Source organism: Lepidochelys kempii, chromosome 3 (genome assembly GCF_965140265.1).
Source record: "Lepidochelys kempii isolate rLepKem1 chromosome 3, rLepKem1.hap2, whole genome shotgun sequence".
NCBI lineage: Eukaryota > Metazoa > Chordata > Testudines > Cheloniidae > Lepidochelys > Lepidochelys kempii.
The window spans coordinates 92,753,600-92,778,433 of NC_133258.1; the positions used below are offsets into that span (position 1 = coordinate 92,753,600).

Genomic DNA, 24,834 nt, shown 5'->3' on the forward strand with positions numbered 1-24,834 from the left:
TGATACTATGAAAAATGACTGCATCACAGCCCACAGTCCGAGACTTCTTCAATTTTACAATAGTGAGTTGTTATTGTCCACTTGGTATTCAAAGAACATAATTGATTTCATTGATTTTATTTGCCTTTTATTCTCCATTGTAATAATTTCTTAGTTGCTGGAAAATATTTTTCCCTTTATCATATTCCCTTTTATATTTTTCTCTGCATTTTGAAGGAAGATAAAATTAACATGGGGTTTGGATTTAATAACAATTCCACATTATGTAGTACCTTGTCAAGCCAAAAACTCTTGCTCTTGTGTACTAGTATATCTGATGTAATCATAGCTCTGAACATAGTGCAGGTTAACTGCAAATCCAGAGCTAGCAAAGGGAACATAAAAATTGTACTTTTCACCTTATGTAAAGAGTTATGACTTTTCATTTTGTTTTTCAATTAATGGACTAGAAATGAAGATTTAACAAAACAAAGCAAAACAAAATATTTAGAATCCAGAGGACTATCACCATCTACTTAAAAAAACTGGAGCTATAAAACCTTAATGTTCCTTTAAGATTACCAAAACATTTTATGGGATATTTAAATATTGTAGATCACAATCCATGGACAACAGGTGGATTTTTGTTCTTGGGAAGAAAGATTGACCGTGATTGTAATGAAGTCCAAACTATGTCTGATTCAATATGCACAATTTAATTCTCCACAAAACTGATCTGACATTTATCAATAAAACTGTTATGTTTAATTGTCTTGAAACACTATGGTTTTCAATATTCAAGCACAAAAAGATCAATTTTCTCAATAAGAACATGATTTCTCCTCAAACAAAAGGCAGAACATCTCTGAACTGTCAATTAGATGGAGAGGTGATGCAGGTACCTCAATTAAACAGAATAGGCTATGGCAGCATTTTCCCATATGTCAAATCCCGCAAAAGAATTAAACATAAGGGACAGAATCACTTTCCTCTCACAGCTCACAGGAAACAAAGAACTATACTGAACACGTGTAATTCTATTTTTAAAAAGAATGAAATGCAAAATAGATGTTTCTTAATTCATATATAATTTCATGATTTGATGGATGTCAGGATTCCACACATTTACCCTTTAAAAACTCAGACTGAAAATAATACAGTATGTGGCAATAAAAAGAGTAAGATAATCTTTCCCACTGGAAAAGACACAGACTGGACAATTTAGTAGTAGGGGAGAGATATTTTTTTAAATATATATGTTACCTGCTCTTTGGTTGAAAATACCCATTATTTAGTGCAATCCGGTTCATTAAAAAAATACAGTTTTCTTCAGAATATCTTTATAAGCCAAGGACAAAAGTCATCCCTGGCAACGAATAATTTAGCAGCAACCAGAAAAGGAGGATAAATTCTACAAGGGAATTTTTCCTGCCTTTTTTAAAATCTGAAAATACTTTTATCGTCTGGACCCCTCACATTTAATTTCTAAGAATACTATGTCTTTTTCTTTCTCACTACAGATTCCATTCTTTGGATTCCCAAACCTTTCCAATATAATTTTTTTGTTGCCTTAATTTCTTTACCTCTTTCCTTTCCAGGGACTTCTGAGTGAGCCCAATTTCTTTCCTTTTGTCTTCCATTAGCTATTTTCTTCTCACTATTTTAGATCTCTTCCAATTTACTGCAGAATATTTAAGTAATGCTACAGACAAAATATAGCCATTTTGTGATAACGGACACTGGCTAATAAAGTGATGTAACTGTGCAAACAAAATAAAAAACATGAACTACTAGCAACAGTCAGAGAGCAGAGAGAGAAAGCAGGATGACTGTACTTATAGGTCTGGCATGAAAAAACAAGCAAGAATAGTTTGTAACAAAAATTCTTGGTGATTTAAGGACTAAACTGATAGAACTGGCAGTTTGTGCCATTAAACTGTCTGAACAGGAGACCTAGGCTGAAGACCTTGAGATGTTATCTCTTAGTTTAGTGGAAACTAATCAAGTTATAAAGGTGCCAACCACCCCATCCCTTTTTAGCACACTGCAGAGGCCAATTAACTGAATATGAATAAATCCAGTTATTCATTAAGTTATGCATGCTAGTCTTCTAAAGAAGCTGCAACAGCAGTCAGGAGCCTAAAGAGCTACAGAACCAAGTAGCAACGGAGATCATGCTTGGATACCAGTCTCCTTGCTGATAAAAATATAGTTAGTAAAACTGATAATGATTGAAAGACAAGAACTTTGTAAAATTATAATAATAATTTCTGAATGAAACTGTGCAATAAGTATAGACACATTGTATTTTAGTGCTGGGGAAAAAAAACAGAAAGTTACTGTTTAACTTACATTAATATGAATTTCCATTTCATATCATTCTGCTTCATAACATCTTTACTAGTCTATATCCTCTACAGGTAAACTGGAAAAACCTCAAGTTCAACAAAGCTGTTTGTTGCACTGACACCCATTGCTAATGCAATTCAGACATTCTGAACCAGATTATGACATAGTGTAAACTGGCACAGCTCCACTGACTTCAGTGGAATTATACCAATTTACCCCAGATAAGGGTCTGGCTCTCTCTCTTTCCAGCAGGAGGACCACATGGTGGCAGCGAGCTTACCACTGTAGTTTATTAGTATAATTTAATATTGATAGTACAGGAGTGCCAAGATAGCCCAGTCAGAAACAGGGCCCAATGTCTTGGTTCTGTATGTAGACAAATATGTTCAGGGCCCTACCAAATTCATGGCCACAAAAAACGTGTCACAGTCCATCAAATCTGGTCTCCCCCCCGTGAAATCTGGTCTTTTGTGTGTGCTTTTACTTTATGCTATACAGATTTCATGAGGGAGGTCAGCGTTTCTCAAATTGGGGGTCCTGATCCAAAAGGAATTTGAAGGGGGGTTACAAGGTTATTTTATGGGGGACCACAGTATTGCCACCCTTACTTCTGTGCTGCCTTCAGAGCTGGGTGGCCGGAGAGTGGTGGCTTCTGACTGAGGCCCCAGCTCTGCAGGCAACAGCACAGAAGTAAAGATGGCAATACCTTACCACGCCATCCTTACTTCTGCACTGTTGCTGGCAGTGGCTCTGCCCTCAGAGGTGGGCTTCTGGCCAGCAGCTGCCACTCTCCAGCTGCCCAGCTCTGAAGGCAGCACCACTGCCAGCCGCAGTGCAGAAGTAAGGGTAGCAGTATCGCAGCCCCCCCAGTTGCGCCGCAACAGCCTTATGACCCCACCCCCGCACAACTCCTTTATGGGTCAAGACCCACAATTACAACACCCTGAAATTTCAGATTTAAATAGATGAATTCATGAAATTTATGATTTTTAAAATCCTAAGACCGTGAAATAGACCAAAAAGGACCGAAAATTTGGTAGGGCCCTAGATATGTTTCCTGACAGCAAGAATTTGTAATCTAAGACAAACAACATAAGAAGGTCTGTGCGGTTGCAGTTTAACATATATTTGTATCTTTTATTTTAAACGATTATAAATAAAGGGCCAACCCCCCTCCCAATCTGTCAAGCTATCATTAATTGGCTGATTTCTTATAGACATTATTACATAGTCCATATTCATGTTTGATTTTTACCTCTTGTAATACAAATAGAGATTTTATTGTATATGTGGATTGATTATTTCGGTGGGTTGTACAAGAATCTTGCTGGAACTCTCTTTACTGACACCTTTCCTCTTTCCCCACTATGCAACACCATGACAGAGCTCACAAACAAGCACAACTCTGAGGCAAATAAGTGTTCCATTTGTGAGGCAGCTACTGACTCCTCAGCAAACATGGAATTATGGCTACCCTGTTCTCAGCTCATGAACCCATAATCTGCCGGAGAAAAGGGTCCCAAGTTTGATATAGAATAGGGCCTCCTCCACGCAGCATAGCCAGGATTCCACAAAACAGTACAAGGAATACTCAGGGCAGTCTCTGCTCAGATTGGAGTTACACACGGGGCTAGTTTACATGAGGGAAAAATCCACAGTAGGTGCTGTGCAGCAGCTCCCTGCACAGTCAGAGTGTGCACGTGGGGAGTTAGTGCAGAGAAGCTAACAGACTTAAGGGCACTGAGGGCACACTCCAAAGTGCCTTAAGCTAATGATTTAAAGTGCATTTCTGCGAAAATCTCTTCACAGAAGCATAGCAAGGAGCAGAAAGATTCCCCCAGATCTTCAAGTGGGTACTATGTAATCTTGGCAAACAGACAATCATCCACTTTGAATCCCAGAAGGAACTGCCTGACTTAAAAGGTTTTCCACCAATATTTGTTAACTGCATATCTCACAATAATTTAAGAACTAAGCAAGTCTGTTCTCATTTCAGATCCACCGGGGTATTGGGACACTTTTAGAAAATACAAAGCCTGCCCCATCTCTGAATGGCCTGTGGTTCCACTGAAGACATAAAAATAAAAAAAGCAAAAAATCTAAAAGCACCCACAAAATAAGAAAAAAAAAATCTATAGAATTATTCCTCCTCAATTAGCTCCTTCCCCAAAGTGGACAACTTTTCCAGTTCTGAGCATAAGCAGATATAACCAGACAGAGGATTTTTTTTCCCTTCCCAAACTTGTAAACAATATGCTAAATGGTGATTGCTACTTAGATATCTTGCTGGCAACATTAAAAATCAAAGAAGAAGAGAAAAGATCAAAACCAAAATGAAAACAACTAGGTTTTTTAGGTAGTGGTTTTCGTAGTTTTTATAAACCACTATTTACTTCAAAGTTAGAAAACCTAGACCTAGACCAAAACCAAGAGAGAAAATAAACAATTCATTACATTTGATAAGTTTCAGGATCTCGAACTCTGATGGCCAAGGCCACTAAGGTCAAGGATCAGTTTCAATAGAAAAGGAAATAACCAATACCATCTGAAAGAGATTTTTCCCCACCCATATCTCTTGATTGAAAATGCTAAGCATACTCTGAAGCACAAGTGGCTGGTGTTTCTGGCAAGAATCAGATTCACAATTTGTCCTGATGCAATGATTTAAAGAACACAAACTTTGAACCAACAAGAATTCCTATCAGTAGTGAAGGAAATTGGTTGTATTCTTACTAACTGTAAAGGTTTGTTTACTAAATTAGGTTTCATAACATTAAACTGAAATTGAACTGATATTAAATTTTGTGCAAGGATTATGTTTAGCTGTCTGGGTATTAATAGGAAGTGACAGGGCTAAATGGACAAATTGCTAATCAACATCTTCAGCCACTCCCATTCACCTCTAAAGAAGGAAGGCAACCAAGTATTTTGGACTAATGGACTATGTTAAGAACAGAAAGAAATGATTAGATAATAAACTTTACCTCATACTCTATTGCAGGGGTGGGAAAACTTTTTGCCCGAGGGCCACATAGGGCTTGTGAAAAGGTATGGAGGGCCGGGTAGGGAAGGCTGTGACTCCACAATCAGCTTGTCCCCTATCCGTCCCCTCCCACTCCCCCCCCCCGACTACCCCCCTCAGAACCCCCGACCCATCCAATCCCCGGCTCCTTGTCCCCTGACCGCCCCCTCCCAGGACCCCCCACCCCAACTGCCCCCCCAGAACTCCACCCCCATCCAACCCCCCCTGCTCCCTGTCCCCTGACTGCCCCGACCCCTATCCACACCCCTGCCCCCTGACAGGCCCCCCCGGCCCCCCAACCCATCCAATCCCCCCCCAATCCTTGTCCCCTGACTGCCCCCTCCTGAGACCCCCGTCCCTAACTGCCCCCCCAGGACCCTACCCCCTCTCCATCCCCCCCTGCTCCCCATCTCCTGACCACCCCCCTGAACCTCTGCCCCATCCAACCACCCCCTGTCCCCTGACTGCCCCCTGACACCTCCTGCCTCTTATCCAACACCCTTCTCCCCCTGCCCCCTTACTATGTCACTCAGAGCGTCAGGACAGGCTTATTGGAAAGCCTGGGAGGTGGGCAGGTGCAAGCTGTGCTACCAGTGTGGCTGCGGGGAAGGGGGGACAGCGGGGGAGGGACCAGGGGATAGCCGTCCTGGCCGGGAGCTCAAGGGCCAGGCAGGATGGTCCCATGGGTCGGATGTGGCCCACGGGCCATAGTTTGCCCACTTCTGCTCTATGGTATTCAGTCTAAGGCATCCCTTAATCATTCAGCATCAAATCAGGTCCATGCAACAAAACTTATGTTTCTGTTTCAATATGCCCCTTTCCTTTGCCCCATTTTGTTTTTCCTTCATTTTTTTTACTCACCATAAAGAAATAAAAAGGCTGCTGTTGCAGCCAGTGAGTCATTATTCATGTTTTATTTTTCTCCCCAATAAAGTTGACTAGACATCTAAAGGGCATTTTTTAGTTAATAGTAAAATAATTCAAGTTTAAGAAAAACTATTTAAAGTGTTGGCAGATTTAATAACACATCAGAGATGGATAGATTTCTGTAGTTTAAGATGAACACTGTTCTGTCCACACAGCTCTCATTTAATTAGATATGGAATTATGAGATATGTCATGCAGTTTAGAAGTTAACCTTTAATTTTTGGATTACTTAAACTCCACCTACAACTCTTTTAGTAAAAATACAAGATTGCCCATTTGATGGCTAATCTGTCTAAGAACTTGCTCTAGAAAAGAAAAAAAAATGCATAAAGAAACAAACTTATAAACTGACAAATGGATTTTAATATAAAGCCAGGTGTCAGGCTGAAGCCTTGTCAAATGTGAAGTGAATTGTACGTTCTGCTTTTGTATGATTGAGCATTTGTACGATTGCTCTCAGAAGGCTTTTGCAATTGTACATTATTGAGCTTGGGCAGCCCTCTCTGCATATTCTCACTTGAGGGATGCACCTTCTGTGTTGCTGTGTTTCAAGAACCTTCTTGAGAAGCTTGGACCATTGTGACTCATGGCATGAACATGGGAGTAAAACCTAGCACAAATGTCCACCCTCCACCCCCTTTCACAGCCTCAGAGGTAGGGAAACGTTGCTCCAGCAGTGAAAAGAAACCCTTGGTGCCACTTTAAGGATTGCTCCCTTTTCCCTCCCTCTCCTCATGGGCTTGGTGTGGAGGAACAGTGGGGAAAAGGGGACTCCCTAGATGATTGGCAACACTGAAGGGTGCAGCTCTGTGCACCCAAGGTGAGGATTTAAAACGCCTTTACCATTCTGGGGCACCATTCTGTACCCTAATTCCAAAGTTTCTCCTCATTCCCCTGTTTCAGTCCTTGTGTAGGATGCCTCTTCTTAGACCCTCTCCTAGTCCCTTGAGTGCACATCTTTCAAGAGGTAGGCCCATGCCTCCACTTCTTTTTGGGGTGGATCCCTGGAATCCAACCAAGCTCCAAGTGCACTCCAGCTTACACTTCCCTGGTTGCCAGCTGTATTACCTAGTAAGTCTAAGTGGGGTTGGACCAAGTTCTACGTTAGGAGCCTCTGATCAGTAATAGTAACCAGTGACACAGAAGCAGTTTCCCCAAAACAAAGTAAAATTTATTTTGTCAAAATGGTACACAGAGCTTAGAGAATTAGGTTTAAAATAAAAGAGACCTATATGCATATTGTCTTACCTATGCTGTCATTCCCCTCAAACCCCTAGGTAGTAACAGCTGTACCTTGGTACTCCATTCTCTTTGGGCCTCAAGTTACAGCTTGCAGACTCTGATTCTCAGGCAGTCTCTGTGTCAGCTTACAGCATTATGACTATCTCTCTCTGCCAACTTGCAGCTGAGCTATTTCCCCCCCCTCTCTTTGCTAGGGGTACCTCTTAACAGACCCCTCAGTGTCTTTTGACCTCTCTGCTCGGCATTGGCCGAACAGCCCTGCCACAAGAGTTGAGTCTCAAGGCTATAAACATGGCTAATGCATTTGAGGCGATGTCCTTTATCTGGACATTGCTTTATTCTTCTTGCCTGGTTCCTTAACAACCCTGTTTTCAGCCTCCTTGGAATGCACTATATGCATTAAGACAGGTAACAGTAACAGGGAGATGAGGTCATAAATAATATTAATAAGAAATAACACACATTTTCTTGATTTGTAACACTTTGCAATTTGAGTAGGGCCAGATTTCTGGACCTAACCGTTGGCATTACACTAGTCATGCTTTTGGGGCTGGGAAGGATTTTTTTTTGCCGACTGGCCTGGTTGGTATGGGTTTTTTCACCTTCTTCTGAGCAGCCCCGAGACCTGGTAGGAGGTTGGGTGGTAAGGAGTTCATGCTGTTCCAATCTGGCAAATGTCTGGTGCAGATTAATGTGAATAGAGGGTTCAGTTCCTTGATAAACTGGAAGTAGAATTAGTATTAGAGGGCATCCCCCAAAATACGGGTGGGTATAATGTCTGGTACAGCAAGAGGCCACACCTTTCCCCCATTGTCTCAACCCTCATACGGAGGACTGACCAGTGGTATCCTAGCAACTTTAATGGAACCAGGTAAAGGGCTTGGAGTGGAGGGGTTGGGGGCAATTCTCCCCCCAGGTAATATGGCTCACAGAAGGAAATCTGACCCACACTGGATGAGTTATTACTAGCTAGTTTCTCAGATGTGTGAATAAAGTTGTGACTTGTTAAACCACATTTCTTGTGCCTTGTCTTGTTTTCCATTGGTGTCTGGGACAATAGTACATCTATCCTGCAAATAACCTGTTCCAATGGCCTAGAATCAATCCATCTAAACTACCTAAAGAAACAACTGCAACAAACGTAAACAAACTAAACAGCACATTTGGTCAGAAAAAAGTCTCTCTAGGCACAGAGCAAAAGGTCCCTATGCCAGCAGCAAGCCATGAAAAGGAAGCACATACCCACTATTTATCACACCTCTGGAAAGGTCACCCCTTGGGTTGTTCTTCTATCATGACTTCACATCTAGCCCAAGTTATGAAGCTTGAAGTTATGAATGTTGTGCATGCACAGTGCATTTGTAATGACAGCTTGATATGTAACAGCAATCTGCCAACATTGCTCTTAGAACGCATCTCAGGCTAACTGAACTGTGTAGAGGACAAGCTGATCAGTTAATATGTATATTGAATGATGCAATACTCCATAAATTCAAGGATTTATACCTGTTTACAGGGACACATTTAGGTCTAGTCTACACTTCAAATTTTAAACATATTGTATCCATGTCAGGCAACTACTGTGTTGTAACCAAGTCCATTCTCTCTGTTATATTTTGTGACAAAGTCCCTCCTCTACCTTGGTGGGTCTTGCACTTATTGGCAGATTTGCTTGCCTTGGAGCTTCACAGCAGCCCTCAGTTTGGCCGTTTTCATGAACTCACAGTTCAGGTCAACTCCTCCTGTGTCTGACCAGGAGTTGGGAGGTTTGGGGGGGAACCCGGGCCCGCCCTCTACTCTGGGTTCCAGCCCAGGGCCCTGTGGAATGCAGCTGTTTAGAGTACTTCCTGGAACAGCTGTGAAACAGCAACAACTCCCTGGGCTACTTCCCCATGGTCTCCTTCCAATACCTTCTTTATCCTCACCATAGGACCTTCCTCCGGGTGTCTGATAATGCTTGTACTCCTCAGTCCTCCAACAGTATGTGTTCTCACTCTCAGCTCCTAGAGCCTCTTGCTTCCAGCTCCTTACACGCACACCATAAACTGAAGTGAGCTTCTTTTTAAACCCAGGTGCCCCGATTATTCTACCTTAATTGATTCTAGCAGCTTCTTGATTGGCTGCAGGTGTTCTAATCAGCCTATCGTCTTAATTGTCTCCAGAAGGTTCCTGATTGTTCTGAAACCTTCCCTGTTACCTTACCCAGGGAAAAGGGACCTACTGAACCTGGGGCTAATATATCTGCCTTTTATTACTCTCCTGTAGCCATCTGGCCTGACCTTGTCACAATTTGTATGCTGGGCGTTAGATCTTAACGTTCCCAAGCAGAACGTGGTGAAGTGATTTCTTTTTCTATCTTAAAAAGTAGCATATTCTATCTTGCATTTGGACACTAGGAATATGTAAGAACAAGAAACAAAATAGGACAGATGTGAAAAAATGGCTGTCATCATAACTATCTAAAAATCAATCAAATTACCGGCTCCCTTATGTGACTTTTTAATTAACAGGACACGAAGGCTAAGTCTCCACATATGGTGGAGTGTTGAATACAGGCACTACATGTGTAGCTACACACCACAATGAAAGCAGGCTACCTACAGTATCACTGCAGATGGAAAAGTCTCCGGCAGGGAGGAGGTAGCAGGGAAACTCTCCAGGAGCAGGGAAGCAGCAGGGAAAAGCTTCCCTCTATCAGAGCCTTTCCTCGCCACCTCCCCACTGCCAAAACCTTTCTTTGCTGCTGTAGCCTTTGGCTGAGGCAGGAAAATGCTTTGACAATGGGTATGCAGAGGGACTAAAATAGCCTGTCAGTGTGGGAGACACTGCCTGAGCATGTAGAAAGCCATTTAGGGTACATCCAATAAGGATTCAGGTGTTTATGACACTCCACTCACCAAGTTGTGTCTCACCCCCTAGGCTGCTATTTATACCCAAGCTAGCTATCTGTACTCTATAACTGCAGCTGTACCCTTTGCATCAAATTGTATCTGCTCCTGAGCAGGTAGGAGAGGGAGAGGAACAGAGGACTGGCTCTCAACTCCTCAGCCCAGTGCAACTGTGATGGAGGCAGCTATAATGAGGTTGCTTGTACTTCCCGCATGTAAGGAGAGGCTGCTAGAGCTATTGGCATATTCCAAGAAGGGCATGTGTGGTTGGGGGTTGGGCTGGGAAGTCAGCATTGAGACAAAGGGAAAACTACATCTGTACTACAAGTATAGGAAGTGTTTATTTCAACACTGGGTCTCCCTTCCCTTCTACAGATGCTATATCTCCCCCTCCATCACCACTGCAGTTTCCCATTCCTTGCCCTGCTCAGTGCTCCATTTGCTATCAGAACCATGGTTTAGCACTAGGACTATTCATTTTTTAGGTCAGAGGAAAAATAAAAGCAAACAAGAAAGTACCAGTGGCAGGAGGCAGACAGAGAGAATTAATTAACTTGTAATGCCCACACTATGTGCATGTGCTCTCATCTGAGTACAAATCAGAGTCCATTTTCAGGGCTGATAATAGAAAGTTAACTTCAGTTAAGATTTGTGTTGCTGTTTATAATTAAGTATTGCAACTGCATAAAGATTTATCAGTTATTTTTTCTCCTCTGATCTTTAAAGGGATAACAACCCAATCTAATTTGATTTTTTCCAGATTTGCAAATTTTACAATAGATTGAAATCCTGAGGGAGTCCACAACAGATGGATGATTGTGTTATTCTAATTTTGGCTACCTAAAGGCTGTCATTTTTTAAAAGATAATAAATTTCTTATTTCAAGGAACATGACAAACACCGAGTATCCGTGCATTGTACTGAAACTACTTTCATACAAATTACAGCTTCTGTTTATTAAAATAAAACATCTGGATTCTGTTAAAGCCTCTGTTGTTCAAGAGACTGTTCAAATCCCAAGGAGTAATGTCAGAGGGAGGATGGAGCATACCACCATCTATCAGATGCTCTGTGAGCTTCTTTGGAGGTGGAGGTGGGAGAGGTGCTTGGGAAGAGATGTGGTCCTAAAATTTACTTAAACGTTATTGGTTAAATACTACATATTAATTCTTGTGGAAGGTCTGTCTTATTATATTTTTGTTTCTGTAGATTGACTGATTTGTTTTTGTTTCGGGCTGATTCTGTAAAACATGGGCTAATTCCTTAATAATGCATGAGCTGGTAGGGATTTTTTTTGTATTAAATATTAGTATTTATAAGACTTGGCTGAGATTGCATAAACAGGCTGGTGAAGGAAAGACAATATCATGTAACACAAGCAGTACAATTAGTTTTGGTCAAGAATCAGTTGTCCCCTTTCTTAGAGAAATCCTTCCATAAGTCTCTCGGATAGAAGATCTTGGAAAGGCTGGGTATTAAGGTACTCATTCATTATCAGATCGATCAGAGAGTGACAAACTTGATATCCAAGAAATAAGGAAACTCAGTTCATATAGATCATGGGTTTCTATTTTTATTTCATTATTTTGCTGCTGGAACCTAACATTTAAATTTGGCCTGGAAGCATAGGTCCTGATTCCCATTTCATTCAGTACTGGAACAAGAACAAGTTCAAAACCTTGTAAGCTTTCAAAAAACAGAATTGTTTTCTGGCTGGCTCTACTCATTTCACAGCATATGAGGGGGAAAGGGTTTAATCTTTATTTTTTGCCCTTAAGCGTATTTGTTTCTAAGAAGGGTCTGAAAGAGTTCTCCCCTAACAGCTAGTTCAGGAGCAAATTGTATTTATGAATGAATCCCACCTTTCCAAAAGAATCTAGGACTTACATCTAGCTCTGAAAGATCTTGAGACACAGAACTTTAAATTCATGAACATACCTACTCTGCCTAGACATCCAGCAGATAGAGCAGTGTTGCTCAAAGTGATCAACTTTGTCTGGTGTTGGCTTACAAATCACTTTAGTACTGAATGCAGGGGTAGTGAAATGTTACTAGGGTTGTTGTCTTTACTGTATGAATAAAGGGGAGCAGAACTGTGCTTAACCTGTACCAAAGGGGGGGAGGGAGTGTCACCCTTAGCTGAAAGGACCTCATTAAGCAAGGGGCTCTAATACCAGACCCCGTGAAAGTAAGAGGGGTGAGGACAGGTATCCCAGTCAGGAGGAGCAGACTTTGCCTAAGGATCCCCAATCTGGTTTTACCTGTTCCTCCCCACTGTTCAAAAATAGAGCTAAATAGACTCCATTAGGAGCCTTCTTTTATTTTAAGTGCTCAAAGAAGCTGACAATCACTTGTGGTGGAACAGCGTATCTGCCCAGCCTAAGAGCTGAAAATCACTGAGAGCTGGGTGAAACCTCAAGAGACTGACCTGCAGAGGTCATAGCAGAGAGGCAGCAGGGCGGCCAGCAGACAGGAACTGCAGCTAGTGGGGTGGTCAGTGGAGAGAAACCACGGCTGGCTCAGATGGAGGAGCAAGCAAGGTGCCTTCTTCCCCGAGTGGGAGGTGAACTCACACAGATGCACCTTTGACTCCTGGCTCCTCACTGACCAAGGACAACCACTGTGAATGAGGTATGAGGAGGGAACAGAGAGGTGCACAGAAAAGGAACTTTTGGCTGTAGACCTCAGGAACATGAGGCAGAAGACACTTCCCTATGTACTCTGGGGTGGGTGTCCTGCTCACAGTTTTATGATTATGAATCATGCTTGTGGCATTTTTCCTAATTAATGTCAGGTGACTTCACTCCTTTCAATTAAAAGTTTCTTTTCTACACTTAGACACTGTGCTGCTTGAGAGTGGGGAAGTATTGTCTCTCAGAGGCACCTCGGGGTGGTGTGTAATTTTCCCAGGTTACTGTGTGGTGACTGGAGCTGGTTCTGTGCTGTATTGTTGAAAATGAACCCCTAGATATTGAACCCAGCTCTGGTTGCTGCCCACTCCACCTGGCAGAAGGGTTACACATGTTACTTTCAAACTTTTGTATGTCACAATACTGTCTAATACTAGGTTCTTCATAATCATAACAAATATATTTGTTTTATGACCTAGACTGACTGAAGGACTTTATACAGGGCAAGAATAAGAGATCTAATAAGATTAGGGGTATCACTATTTGTGACAATGGCACAAATACAACTGTGGAAAAGAGACTGATAAGAACTAATGCTTTACTGATTAATGAATTCTCAGAGTGCCTGCTACCAGTAATGTCAAGAAACAACACAATGTATACTGGAATGTTTGTTTTGAGAACTGAACATTCAGTCATGTTCCAATAATGTGTGTCCAACTTTGCTTTGTTAATAAGGACAATTGGGTTAAAATACTGCTGAAAAATTCTGACAAGGGCTATCATGCAGCCTAAGTTATTTACCATGGAAAGAGGAAGCGTAAAACCCAAGGTAACCCAGAAAAGAGGCCTTTGCTTTTGTCAGTTTTGTTTTGTTGCTCTGTCCATACTTTTTTACTTTTTCCAATTCTGAGAAATGAAGCTAATGGGTATAAAGTCTACTGAATATTGAAGCTGAGTATTTCCCAAGCCTAACATGCATCCTAACATTTCCCTTGCCTATTCACACTTTCTGCTGTAGTTGACATGTGCAGGAGAAACTCCATCTTATCTACAAATTGAACAGAATTGGGCTTGTCTTCTGATCTGGCTTTCTAGCCTCCCACACTTCAGAGGGAGCAGGATGCTGTGCCTGCCTGAAGGATCTCTCTCTCAGGAGGAAGCTTGGAACTATTATCCAAACCTCTTTCATTCACAGCTTTATTGTAAGGTTTTGAAAATAAAGCCTAAAAGGTATGATTTTGAGTGGATAATTAAATTATGTTATAATCCTGGCATTTCTGTTCAAAATAATACAAAATCATACAGTAATTCTACATGCATTTACATAATTCTATACACCATTAAAACTGTGATTGGAATCCAAGAATATAATATATTTATATAGGCAATATACAAGTGATAAATTGGTTAGGCTTGTACAATTTTTCACATGCTTATAGCTGTATCACTTACTTACTAACCCCTGGATTTATTCTAACATTTTAAACTCCTGGGCAGCTTTTAAAGCATGTCATTTAAAAAAGAAAATCAGTCCATCAAGGAAATATTTCTTCTTTCTCTCCAGAAATGTAAAACAACCCTCTCTTCTTCCACCAGCCCAAGGCGAGAACAGGCAAGATTGGGTGTGTCTACACTGCAATTAAAAACCCATGGCTGACCCGTGCCAGCTAACTCAGGCTTCCAGGGCTCAGGCTAAGGGGCTGTTTAATTGCGGTGTAGATCATAGAATCATAGACTTTAAGGTCAGAAGGAACCATTATGATCATCCAATTATATATATATACACACACACACTAATGTATGATACAAATATATGCATACATATGTGCATGTGCGCACACACACAAAATTAGAGATGTTCATATACATCGTTATCCCTGGGAACAGATTTATAATATAAGTGAGGAAGAAAAGTAAGACCTTCAAATCATGTAAAGATTTTATATTACCCAATATACTATGTGCATATGCTGCCCTCATGCTGCACACAATAAAAAAATTCAAAAACAACTTTAAAATCATAAACTTTAAGGTCAGAAGGGACCATTATGATAGTCTAGTCTGACCTCTTGCACAATGCAGGCAACAGAATCTCACCCACACACTCCTGTAACAAACCCCTAACTTGCGTCTGAGCTACTGAAGTCCTCAAATTGTGGTTTAAAGACTTCAAGGTGCAGAAAATCCTCCAGCAAGTGACCCATGCCCCACACTGCAGAGGAAGGCGAAAAACCCCCAGGGCCTCTGCCAATCTGCCCTGGAGGAAAATTCCTTCCCGACCCCAAATATGGTGATCAGCTAAACCCTGAGCATGTGGGCAAGACTCACCAGCCAGAGACCCAGGAAAGAATTTTCTGTAGTAACTCAGATCCCACCCCATCTAACATCCCATCACAGGCCATTGGGCATATTTACCGCTAACAGTGAAAGATCAATTAATTGCCAGAATTAGGCTATCCCATCATACCATCCCCTCCATAAACTTATCAAGCCTAGTCTTGAAGCCAGATATGTCTTTTGTCTCCACTGCTCCCCTTGGAAGGCTGTTCCAGAACTTCACTCCTCTGATGGTTAGAAACCTTCGTCTAATTTCAAGTCTAAACTTCCTGATGGCCAGTTTATATCCATTTGTTCTTGTGTCCACATTGGTACTGAGCTTAAATAATTCCTCTGCCTCCCTGATATTTATCCCTCTGATATATTTATAGAGAGCAATCATATCTCTCCTCAGCATTCTTTTGGTTAGGCTAAACAAATCAAGCTCTTTGAGTCTCCTTTCATAAGACAGGTTTTCCATTCCTCGGATCATCCTAGTAGACCTTTTCCGTACCTGTTCCAGTTTGAATTCATCCTTCTTAAACATGGGAGACCAGAACTGCACAAAATATTCCAGATGAGGTCTCAACCAGTGCCTTGTATAACGGTACTAACACCTCCTTATCTCTACTGGAAATACCTCTCCTGATGCATCCCCAGACTACATTAGCTTTTTGCATGGCCATATCACATTGGCGCCTCATAGTCATCCTGTGATCAACCAATACTCCGAGGTCTTCTCCTCCTCTGTTGCATCACTTGGAAGTATCCCCAGGTTGTGACAAAAATTCTTGTTATTAATCCCTAAATGTATGACCTTGCACTTTTCACTATTAAATTTCATCCTATTACTATTACTCCAGTTTACAAGGTCATCCAGATCTTCCTGTAGGATATCCCGGTCCTTCTCTGTATTTGCAATACCTCCCAGCTTTGTGTCATCCGCAAATTCCATTAGAACATTCCCACTTTTTGTGCCAAGGGTAATAATAAGAAGATTAAATAAGATTGGTCCCAAAACCGATCCCTGAGGAACTTCACTAGTAACCTCCTTCCAGCCTAACAGTTCACCTTTCAGTATGACCCGTTGTATCTCCCCTTTAACCAGTTCCTTATCCACCTTTCAATTTTCATACTGATCCCCATCTTTTCCAATTTAGCTAATAATTCCCCATGTGGAACTGTATCAAATGACTTACTGAAATCGAGGTACATTAGAACCACTACATTTCCTTTGTCTAAAAAATCTGTTACCTTCTCGAAGAAGGAGATCAGGTTGGTTTGGCAGGATCTAACCTTTGTAAAACCATGTTGTATTTTGTCCCAATTACCATTGATCTCAATGTCCTTAACTACTTTTTCCTTCAATTTTTTTTTCCAAGACCTTGCATACTACAGATGTCAAATTAACAGGCCTGTAATTACCCAGATCACATTTTTTCCCTTTCTTAAAAATAGGAACTATGTTAGCAATTCTCCAGTCATACTGTACAGCCCCTGAATTTACAGATGCATTAAAAATTCTTGCTAATGGTCTTGCAATTTCATATGCCAGTTCCTTTAATATTCTTGGATGAAGGTTATCTGGGGCCCCAGATTTAGTCCCATTAAGCTGTTCAAGTTTGGCTTCTACCTCGGACGTGGTAATATCTATTTCCATATCCTCATTCCCATTTGTCATCCTACCATTATCCCTAATCTCCTCATTAAAGACTGAGGCAAAGTATTTGTTTAGATATTGGGCCATGCCTAGATTATCCTTAACCTCCACTCCATCCTCACTGTTTAGCGGTCCCACTTCTCCTTTCTTTGTTTTCTTCCTATTTATATGGCTATAGAACCTTTTACTGTTGGTTTTAATTCCCTTTGCAAGGTCCAACTCTACAGGGCTTTTGGCCTTTCTCACTTTATCCCTACATGTTCTGACCTCAATAAGGTTGCTTTCCTTGCTGATCCCTCCCATCTTCCACTTCTTGTAGGCTTTCTGCTTTTTCTTAATCACCTCTCTGAGGTGCTTGCTCATCCAGCTTGGTCTACAACTCCTGCCAATGAATTTTTTCCCCTTTCTTGGGATGCAGGCTTCTGATAGTTTCTGTAACTTTGACTTGAAGTAATTCCAGGCCCCCTCCACCTTTAGATCCACAAGTTCTTCAGTTCAATCCACTTCCCTAACTAATTTCCTTACTTTTTTAAAGTTAGCCCTTTTTAAATCAAAAAGCCTAGTCACAGATCTATTTTTGTTTATCCTCCCATTTAATCTGAACTGAATTAGCTCATGATCGCTCGAACCAAGGTTGTCCCCTACAACCATTTCTTCTATAACGTCCTCACTATTCACCAAAACCAAATCTATAATGGCATCACCCTTGTTGGTTCAGCAACTACTTGGTGAAGAAATCCATCAGCTATTGCATCCAGGAAAATCTGAGCCCTATTATTGTTACTAGCACCCGTCCTCCAGTCTATATTTGGAAAGTTAAAGTCTCCCATGATCACACGATTCCCATTAGTATTTACTTCATTAAAAACATTAAAGAGGTCTCTATCCATATCCATATCCAAATCGGATCCCGGTGGTCTATAGCACACCCCAAGCACTATCCCAGGGGAGGCTCTAGTAGCTTTCTTCCCCAATGTGATTTTTGCCCAGACAGACTCTGTCTTATCCATTCCATCACATCTTATTTCTTTACAATCTACCTCATCATTGATATACAATGCTACTCCACCTTTGCCTTTATTTCTGTCTTTCCTAAACAGCACCTACCTTTCAATACCTGTACTCCAGTTGTGACTACTATTCTACCATGTTTCTGTTATATCTATAATATCTGGTTTCACTTCCTGCACCAGTAGCTCTAGTTCTTCCATTTTGTTACCTAGGCTCCTCGCATTAGTGTACAAACATCTTAATTTTTGCTGTTTGGCTTCACTCACATTCTTTACCCGATTAGGCACAGATGTTCTACCGCCCGTATCACCTATTACACTGGTATCTATACTACCCTTCCTCCTTATGTCCATTCTCCTAACCATGGCTGTATCCTTTCTTACCTCATTTTCTTCCTTTTCAATATTAAAATCCAGAGTGGAGATTACCTGGACAACTTCCAACCATCTCCCCCGAATTCCTAGTTTAAAGCTCTCTTAATCAGTTGTGCCAGCCTCCATCCTAGAAGTCTATTTCCCTCCCCACGCAGGTGAAGTCCATCCTGAGAGAACAGTCCTCTGTTCATGAATGCTTCCCAGTGGCCATACTTCCCAAAACCCTCCTTATAGCACCACTGCCTGAGCCATCTGTTGAGCATCATAATCTTGTCACACCTTTGTTGCCCTTCTCTAGGAACAGTCAGAATCCCACTGAAGATCACCTGAGCCTCGATTTCCTTAAGCGTCTCCCCCAGCCTGGCATAGTCTCCCTTGATACGTTCCAGCGAGAACCTAGCCATATCATTTGTTCCCACAAAGGACAATCAGTGGATTCCTTTCCTGCTCCTGTTAGGATCCTTTTCAGCCTCAGGTCCATATCCCATATCTTAGCAGCCAGCAGCCAGCACACCCTTCTGTTCTCTGGATCAGCTCTAGTTACAGGCCTGTCTATTCTTCTCAGTAAGAAGTTCCCAATCACTTGTAGACCTGCCTTTTCCTGGTGATGGTGCGATTCTCCGGTCTATCCCCTCTTCCCTCTGGCTGCAAGGCCTCTCGATTCCTATTGTCCCTTGCAATCATCTCGTATCACATCCCGTATCATCTTGGGGATCATATTTGGTGTTGTTATCTCCATTGACTCTTTCCCTCTTCCTATAGGACTAGCTTCCTTTTTCTTCTTCCTTGCCCTCTCACCTTCAGTGACCACCTGCTGTGACCCTTCTTCATTTTCCAACTCCGCAAACCTGTTCCTGATCACTATTTCTCCTTCACTAGCCTGTCTTTTCCTCTGCCTGGTTCTCTTAGTCACATGCTTCCACTGTCCACTTTCCTCACCCAGCAGTTTCCCCTCAGAGTTCTTTGGTCCTGCTTCCATCTGCAAGTCTGCGCTTTTCCCTTCAGCCTCCTCATGTCTTTGCTCCATCATCTGCTTGAACCCCCTCCTAAACTCAACCAGAGTTTCCACCTGCATCTCCAATCCTTGGATCTGTCATATCTGACATATGTCGTATGTCATAGCCTTCTCACCTAAGTCCTGTTAGTCTGGGAAACAAACCAAATCAAAACACCACCATCCACAGCAAAACAAACCCCCAACGAGCACCAAACACTGCCAGAACACCACACACTCCCTTCACAAGCCTGTCTGTTCCTCTGCAGCCCAATGGGACTCTCCCATCTTGCAGGGTTCTAGAGACCTGGCTCCAGCCTGAGCCTGAACGTCTACACCACAATTATACAGCCCCTTAGCTTAAGCCCCGGGAGCCTGAGTCAGCTGGCATGGGCCAGTCACAGGTTTTTCGTCGCAGAGTAGTCATACCCATTAAGACCTGGCCCAAGTTTTCTATACATACAAATGTCACAACTCTGAATTCTGATACCTTGCGTCCCTACAGGGCTATACATGTAAGTTTTATACCTTAGAAAGTAGGTTGAATCCCATCTTTCCAATAGAATGTAGGACTTACATCTAGCTTTGAAAGATCTTGAGACACAGAACTTTAAAATCATATTTTTGATCTAGAAAAAAATATTTCAACTTATGCTTAGAAATATTTTACATTTATTAGTTTTTATTTTTCTCAGTCTCTGAGCCAGCACAGTTGAACACATGGTAAATAAGAGAATACAGGAACAATCTCAATGATGTATTTTAAAAATCTCAAAAAAAAAAACCCTCCTAAAATAGTTTATGTAGCAAAGATAGTATATGTAAAACACATGATAATATGATGTGCAAAGAGATTTGGGGCCAACTGGAGCTAGGGAAATTTACATTAACAGAGTATCTGTTCCTTTACCTGCATTGATTTGGGCTGATGATAAAATTTTCAGAAGTAGCTAAGTTTCTTAGGAGGCTAAGCTAGATTCATTTTCAATAGGACACTGGCACTTTTGAAAATTTTACTTCATAAAACTCATTCATGAATAACAACTACCCTAAGCTCACAAAAAATAAATGGAGCTGGGCAGAAAATGGCAATTCCATTTCATGGAGGATTTGAAGATCTTTAAATTTGGCTTTGCTCTAATTTGGAATAAAACCAAAGATTTTCAAAATTCTTTGAAACACTGTTCTCCACACAGCTATACAGGGAGCCCTGGCTCCAGGGCAGTCTGCCTGAGTTCTGTCAGAATTTAAACAAAAGCAAACCATTTCTGCAACATATTTAGATTTCAACAAGTTGGCAAATTCTGATACAAAATGTCTTACTTAATTTTTTCTGACCAGCTCTCAATTAACCCTTATGTTATACTACATATTTTGTGGTGATAAAAATGCTGTTAATCTGTAGAGCCAGGTGATAAATTTTATTTATCCTTTATCTTTGACTAACTCACCTGCACTCTGCTCACTAATCTATATGCATCAATATTTATTCAAACATTAATAACTTCTGAGTAGTTTCCAAGAGCTGCAATTAAACAAAACAAAACCCCTTATAAAAAAAAGCCTTTCTTCCTTCAGTAAGTTCTCCCTATGAACTTGTACTGAGGTTCTAGATGGACAACATTGCACAAGAAACCGATTTAAGATAAGATATCTCCTGATCTAGTAGGGATAGAAAAAGGAGCTTAAGACCATTCAAAATGGGAAGATTACCAGGTTTCCAATAGGACACAAAATATTTCCTTCTAGTATGGAGAAAACTGAATTATAAAGTGTTGGCATTTAATGTACAGGAAAGTTAGTTTGGGTCATTCTTATGAGTTTTAAAAAGTGAGTTAATTGTATTTTTAGTTCCCTGACACATGTAGATGGACTCACAGTAACTAAAAGGGAGGGCTGGCATTAAAAAAAAACAAAAAAACAGCCCTCACTTGCAATTAAACTAAGACATTTCTAAAATAGCTGTTGGTTAAATGTGTAACTTATAAACAATACATGATGGGTTTTACTGGCATTTGTTTGGGATGGCAGTATTACTCAGTCACCTATGTAATTAATTCCTAAATAAGCATCCATAAAACCTTTATACCATACCATACCATCATTTATTCTGTATCGCTCTTTATGTACTGTACATATATTACAAGAAGGTTCAAAATTCCATTAACATTAGTCACACTGTGCTTCAACAAACAGGCCCTGTTCCAGAAGGATGCTAAATGTTCCCCATGATTTGAATAATGAATACATGAACTGTTAAACAAAGAATATTAAAGACGTCTAGCTACTTTTTTAATAGTCAAAAAGATATGGATATATTATTTTTCTTTTAAATTCAAATATGAAGTGCCTGAAAACTTACCTTCATACTCTCCAGTGCTGAAGTAACATTCTGATGGGTTTTCAGAAAGATGCAACACAAACTTCTCAATTAATTCTGCCAAAACTGTAATAAGCAAAAACCCATTAAAACATTAGCGACAATGAATGGAATGTGGAACTACACTACCCAACAAAATTACAACATGTGGACAACTAAAGCAATTTGAACTCCTGAATGTTTATGCACAATTGTATGAGGAAACAATTTAAAATACTGTGTTTTTGTATTCATAACATTCCTGATACAAATTAAATTTTTAATAGCTTCACTGAGAATCTATTCAGTGTTAACTGAAAGGGAATTATTTATCGTCTTTAGATCCTCCAAGGATTACTTCAGAATTTGTTACATGGTTTCAAAATACAAAGAAAATTAACTCTAATTAGGCTACAATACCTTACCACATTTGTATGTGGATGTAGACTGTGGTAAAAATGTTACTTGAAAACAAAAGACATGAAGCAATGCACTTTAAGGGTTCTGTCCTTCCTTCTGAGAAACAGTGCAAAATCAACTGTTTGCATATTTATACAAGAGTAATGGCCAACTTTCCAAAACACGAAAAATACAGTAAATATTATTAGATCTTAGAGGGCAAGAACAAATCTTAAGGGGTGCTTCTATGCTTTATTATTACTACAGTCTTACTCAAAGATCTGCTCCTTCCATGGAAGCTCCCATGGGGATTGTGCTCTGCTCTGAATGTCTGTAATGTGGGGTCAAGCAGGATGCTGGAAGTTGGTCACTACCCATGGACCTAAGCACCCCTGTACAAAATATGCCTTATGATATATCATTTGAAAACTAATAACTTTCAGGTTAATAACATCATGGTAAAATGTATATAGCAATATTATATGTAAATTTATGAATTCCCCTTATAGGATATCATTATCATACGTTCAAGACAAGGTGCCCTAGACTAGGTAAAGCTATTAAACAAGTTCATCTCAGACAAAGGAATGTAGTTTCCTCACCTGGGAGTTGCTTCCATAGTACTTTGAAAGACAATGAGACTGCATTTACATATTGTGTGAATAGACCCATGGAGCTAACAAGTGGTGGAGACAAACCCTACATTATCACAACAGAGGAGGAAATTTTTAAATGTTCATTAAGTTGCACCGGAGGGGGCAGGAACTAAAATAATTTACATTTTAGCAGACAACTCCAGGAGGGGAAGAAGCAACAGAAAACTTCCTTCAAGACAGGCTCCATGTAGCCTACCTCACAGCTGGGAAGAGACTCATCTGGACATACCCTTCAGACGAATCCATTTCAAAGATTTATTGGACTATAGAAGAGAGGGGCCAAGACACCCTAAGTTATCTTTCACCTAAGACGACAAAGGTACCAGCCCTTTGACATGTAGGGAGATAGATTCTGGCCCAAGGGTTCAGTCAGCCATCTTGGTGAAAGCACATGGTGACGATTTTACCTTGAATCAAGTCTAGTTTGTTAAGTTTTAGTTGCCAGAAGGCATTTTATCTTTATTTCTCCTGTAACCATTTCTGACTTTAATCCTTGTACTCATTTAATAGCCATCTCTTTGGAATTATATAAACCAACCCAGTGCTGTGTTTGAACTGAACTGTTTGGTAACTCCAGTTAAAGTATCAAACTGTTGTATACTGACTCTTCAAAGGAGCAACGAACCTTATCATTCCTCTCTTGTTCCATGACAAGGTTGGGCATTCCAGAACATCTTTTGGGGAAAAATTCGGGGCGGGGGAGAGTGTGAAGTCACCTTATCAGTTGTTAACCAAGGCAGGTGGGGATCAGTGGAAGTCTAGTCAGGCTCCAGAATCCAAACCATTGGACCAGGGCTGCCTAATACATAAAGTACATGCTTGTTGCTGTCTGTGGGCATCCCAGGCAGAGGGCAACAGTAGCAAGACATTGTGAGGCACTCCGGGTTACAGGGTAAGAGGTGACAATTCCTCACCGATCTGTATTTCATCCCAGAATGTGACACTACCCAAGGAATTGTACCTACCTCCCTTGTAGGATAATAGCCAATAACTTAGTGCTCACCCTGTCAGCATTAGCTTTCCCTGCTTTTCTTGATCACGTAGAAGGCATCCTGAAGAACTGCTAAGGGATTGAGAGCCACTGTAATTGTACAGGCTCTTCTCAAACTTAAAATTACCTGTAGGTTTGGGGAGACTGCATCCCTTTATACTTCGATAGCTGGGCAAAGTACATCACTACTTTAAACAGAAGAATGCAAATGAAGCCTTCCCATCTCCTCTATGGGGATATCCCATGTAGGGAACAATAATGACCTAAATTCAGAACTCAAGGTAGCACCAGTGAAAATGTAACAAGGAGAGCATGACCCAAAGACAGGTATCACCACCAAGACAATTCAGATTTCAAAAGGCTCTGATCTTGCCCTCAGTTTACAATACCCCCTCACCACTCCTAAGAATAACAATTAAAAATGCATAAAGATAATCATGTTTACAGTTTCTCCAGCCACTGTTTAACCTAATCTATTGTCATTAAATTATATACACTGCTGGTTTAATTGTCCAAAAGGTTCACAGGAATCACATTTTTACAGATCCAGTCTATCAAAAATGCCTTAAATTAAGGAAGAAAAATGCCACTAAGAAAGACTGTACACTGTCTATTTTTGCATACAGAAATCTATGTCTTGTCAATCCACAGTTGTAAATATTGTAGGAAGTTGCTGGGAGATTACAGACTCTACTCTGTATGCCGGAGTTTTTCCCACTGGGGAAACAAAGACATATGGAACTTTAATGCATAGGAATCAGCTCTAAAGAAGTCTTCAAGAACTTTAATTATACAACTATTGATTTCACTGCAGTAGTAACAAGGAGAGTATATGCAATGGCAGTTGGTATAGAAAATGATGATTGTTGTAACACCAAGTTCACATTGAGAAACACTACATTTTTACCAAGAAAGATCAGTCTCTTTTCAGAGGGCCCTAGACAAATTGGAGGATTGGGCCAAAAGAAACTGATGAGGTTCAACAAGGACAAGTGCAGAGTTCTGCATGTAGGAAGGAAGAATCCCATGCACCA

At 40.8% G+C, this 24,834-nt stretch overlaps 1 protein-coding gene across 13 annotated transcripts in view; it reads right to left on the minus strand.

Moving 5' to 3' along the window:
- TBC1D32 (TBC1 domain family member 32) overlaps nucleotides 1-24,834 on the minus strand; it is a 180,188-nt gene that overhangs the window by 30,962 nt on the left and 124,392 nt on the right. For all 13 annotated transcript variants that reach the window (XR_012158036.1, XM_073337176.1, XM_073337184.1 and 10 more), the window contains one exon: nucleotides 21,758-21,841. Coding sequence is in view for 12 of the 13 variants with exons in the window: in XM_073337176.1 (XP_073193277.1) it covers nucleotides 21,758-21,841 (84 nt within the window). In the remaining variant the exon portion in view is untranslated. The remainder of the gene's footprint in view (nucleotides 1-21,757; nucleotides 21,842-24,834) is intronic.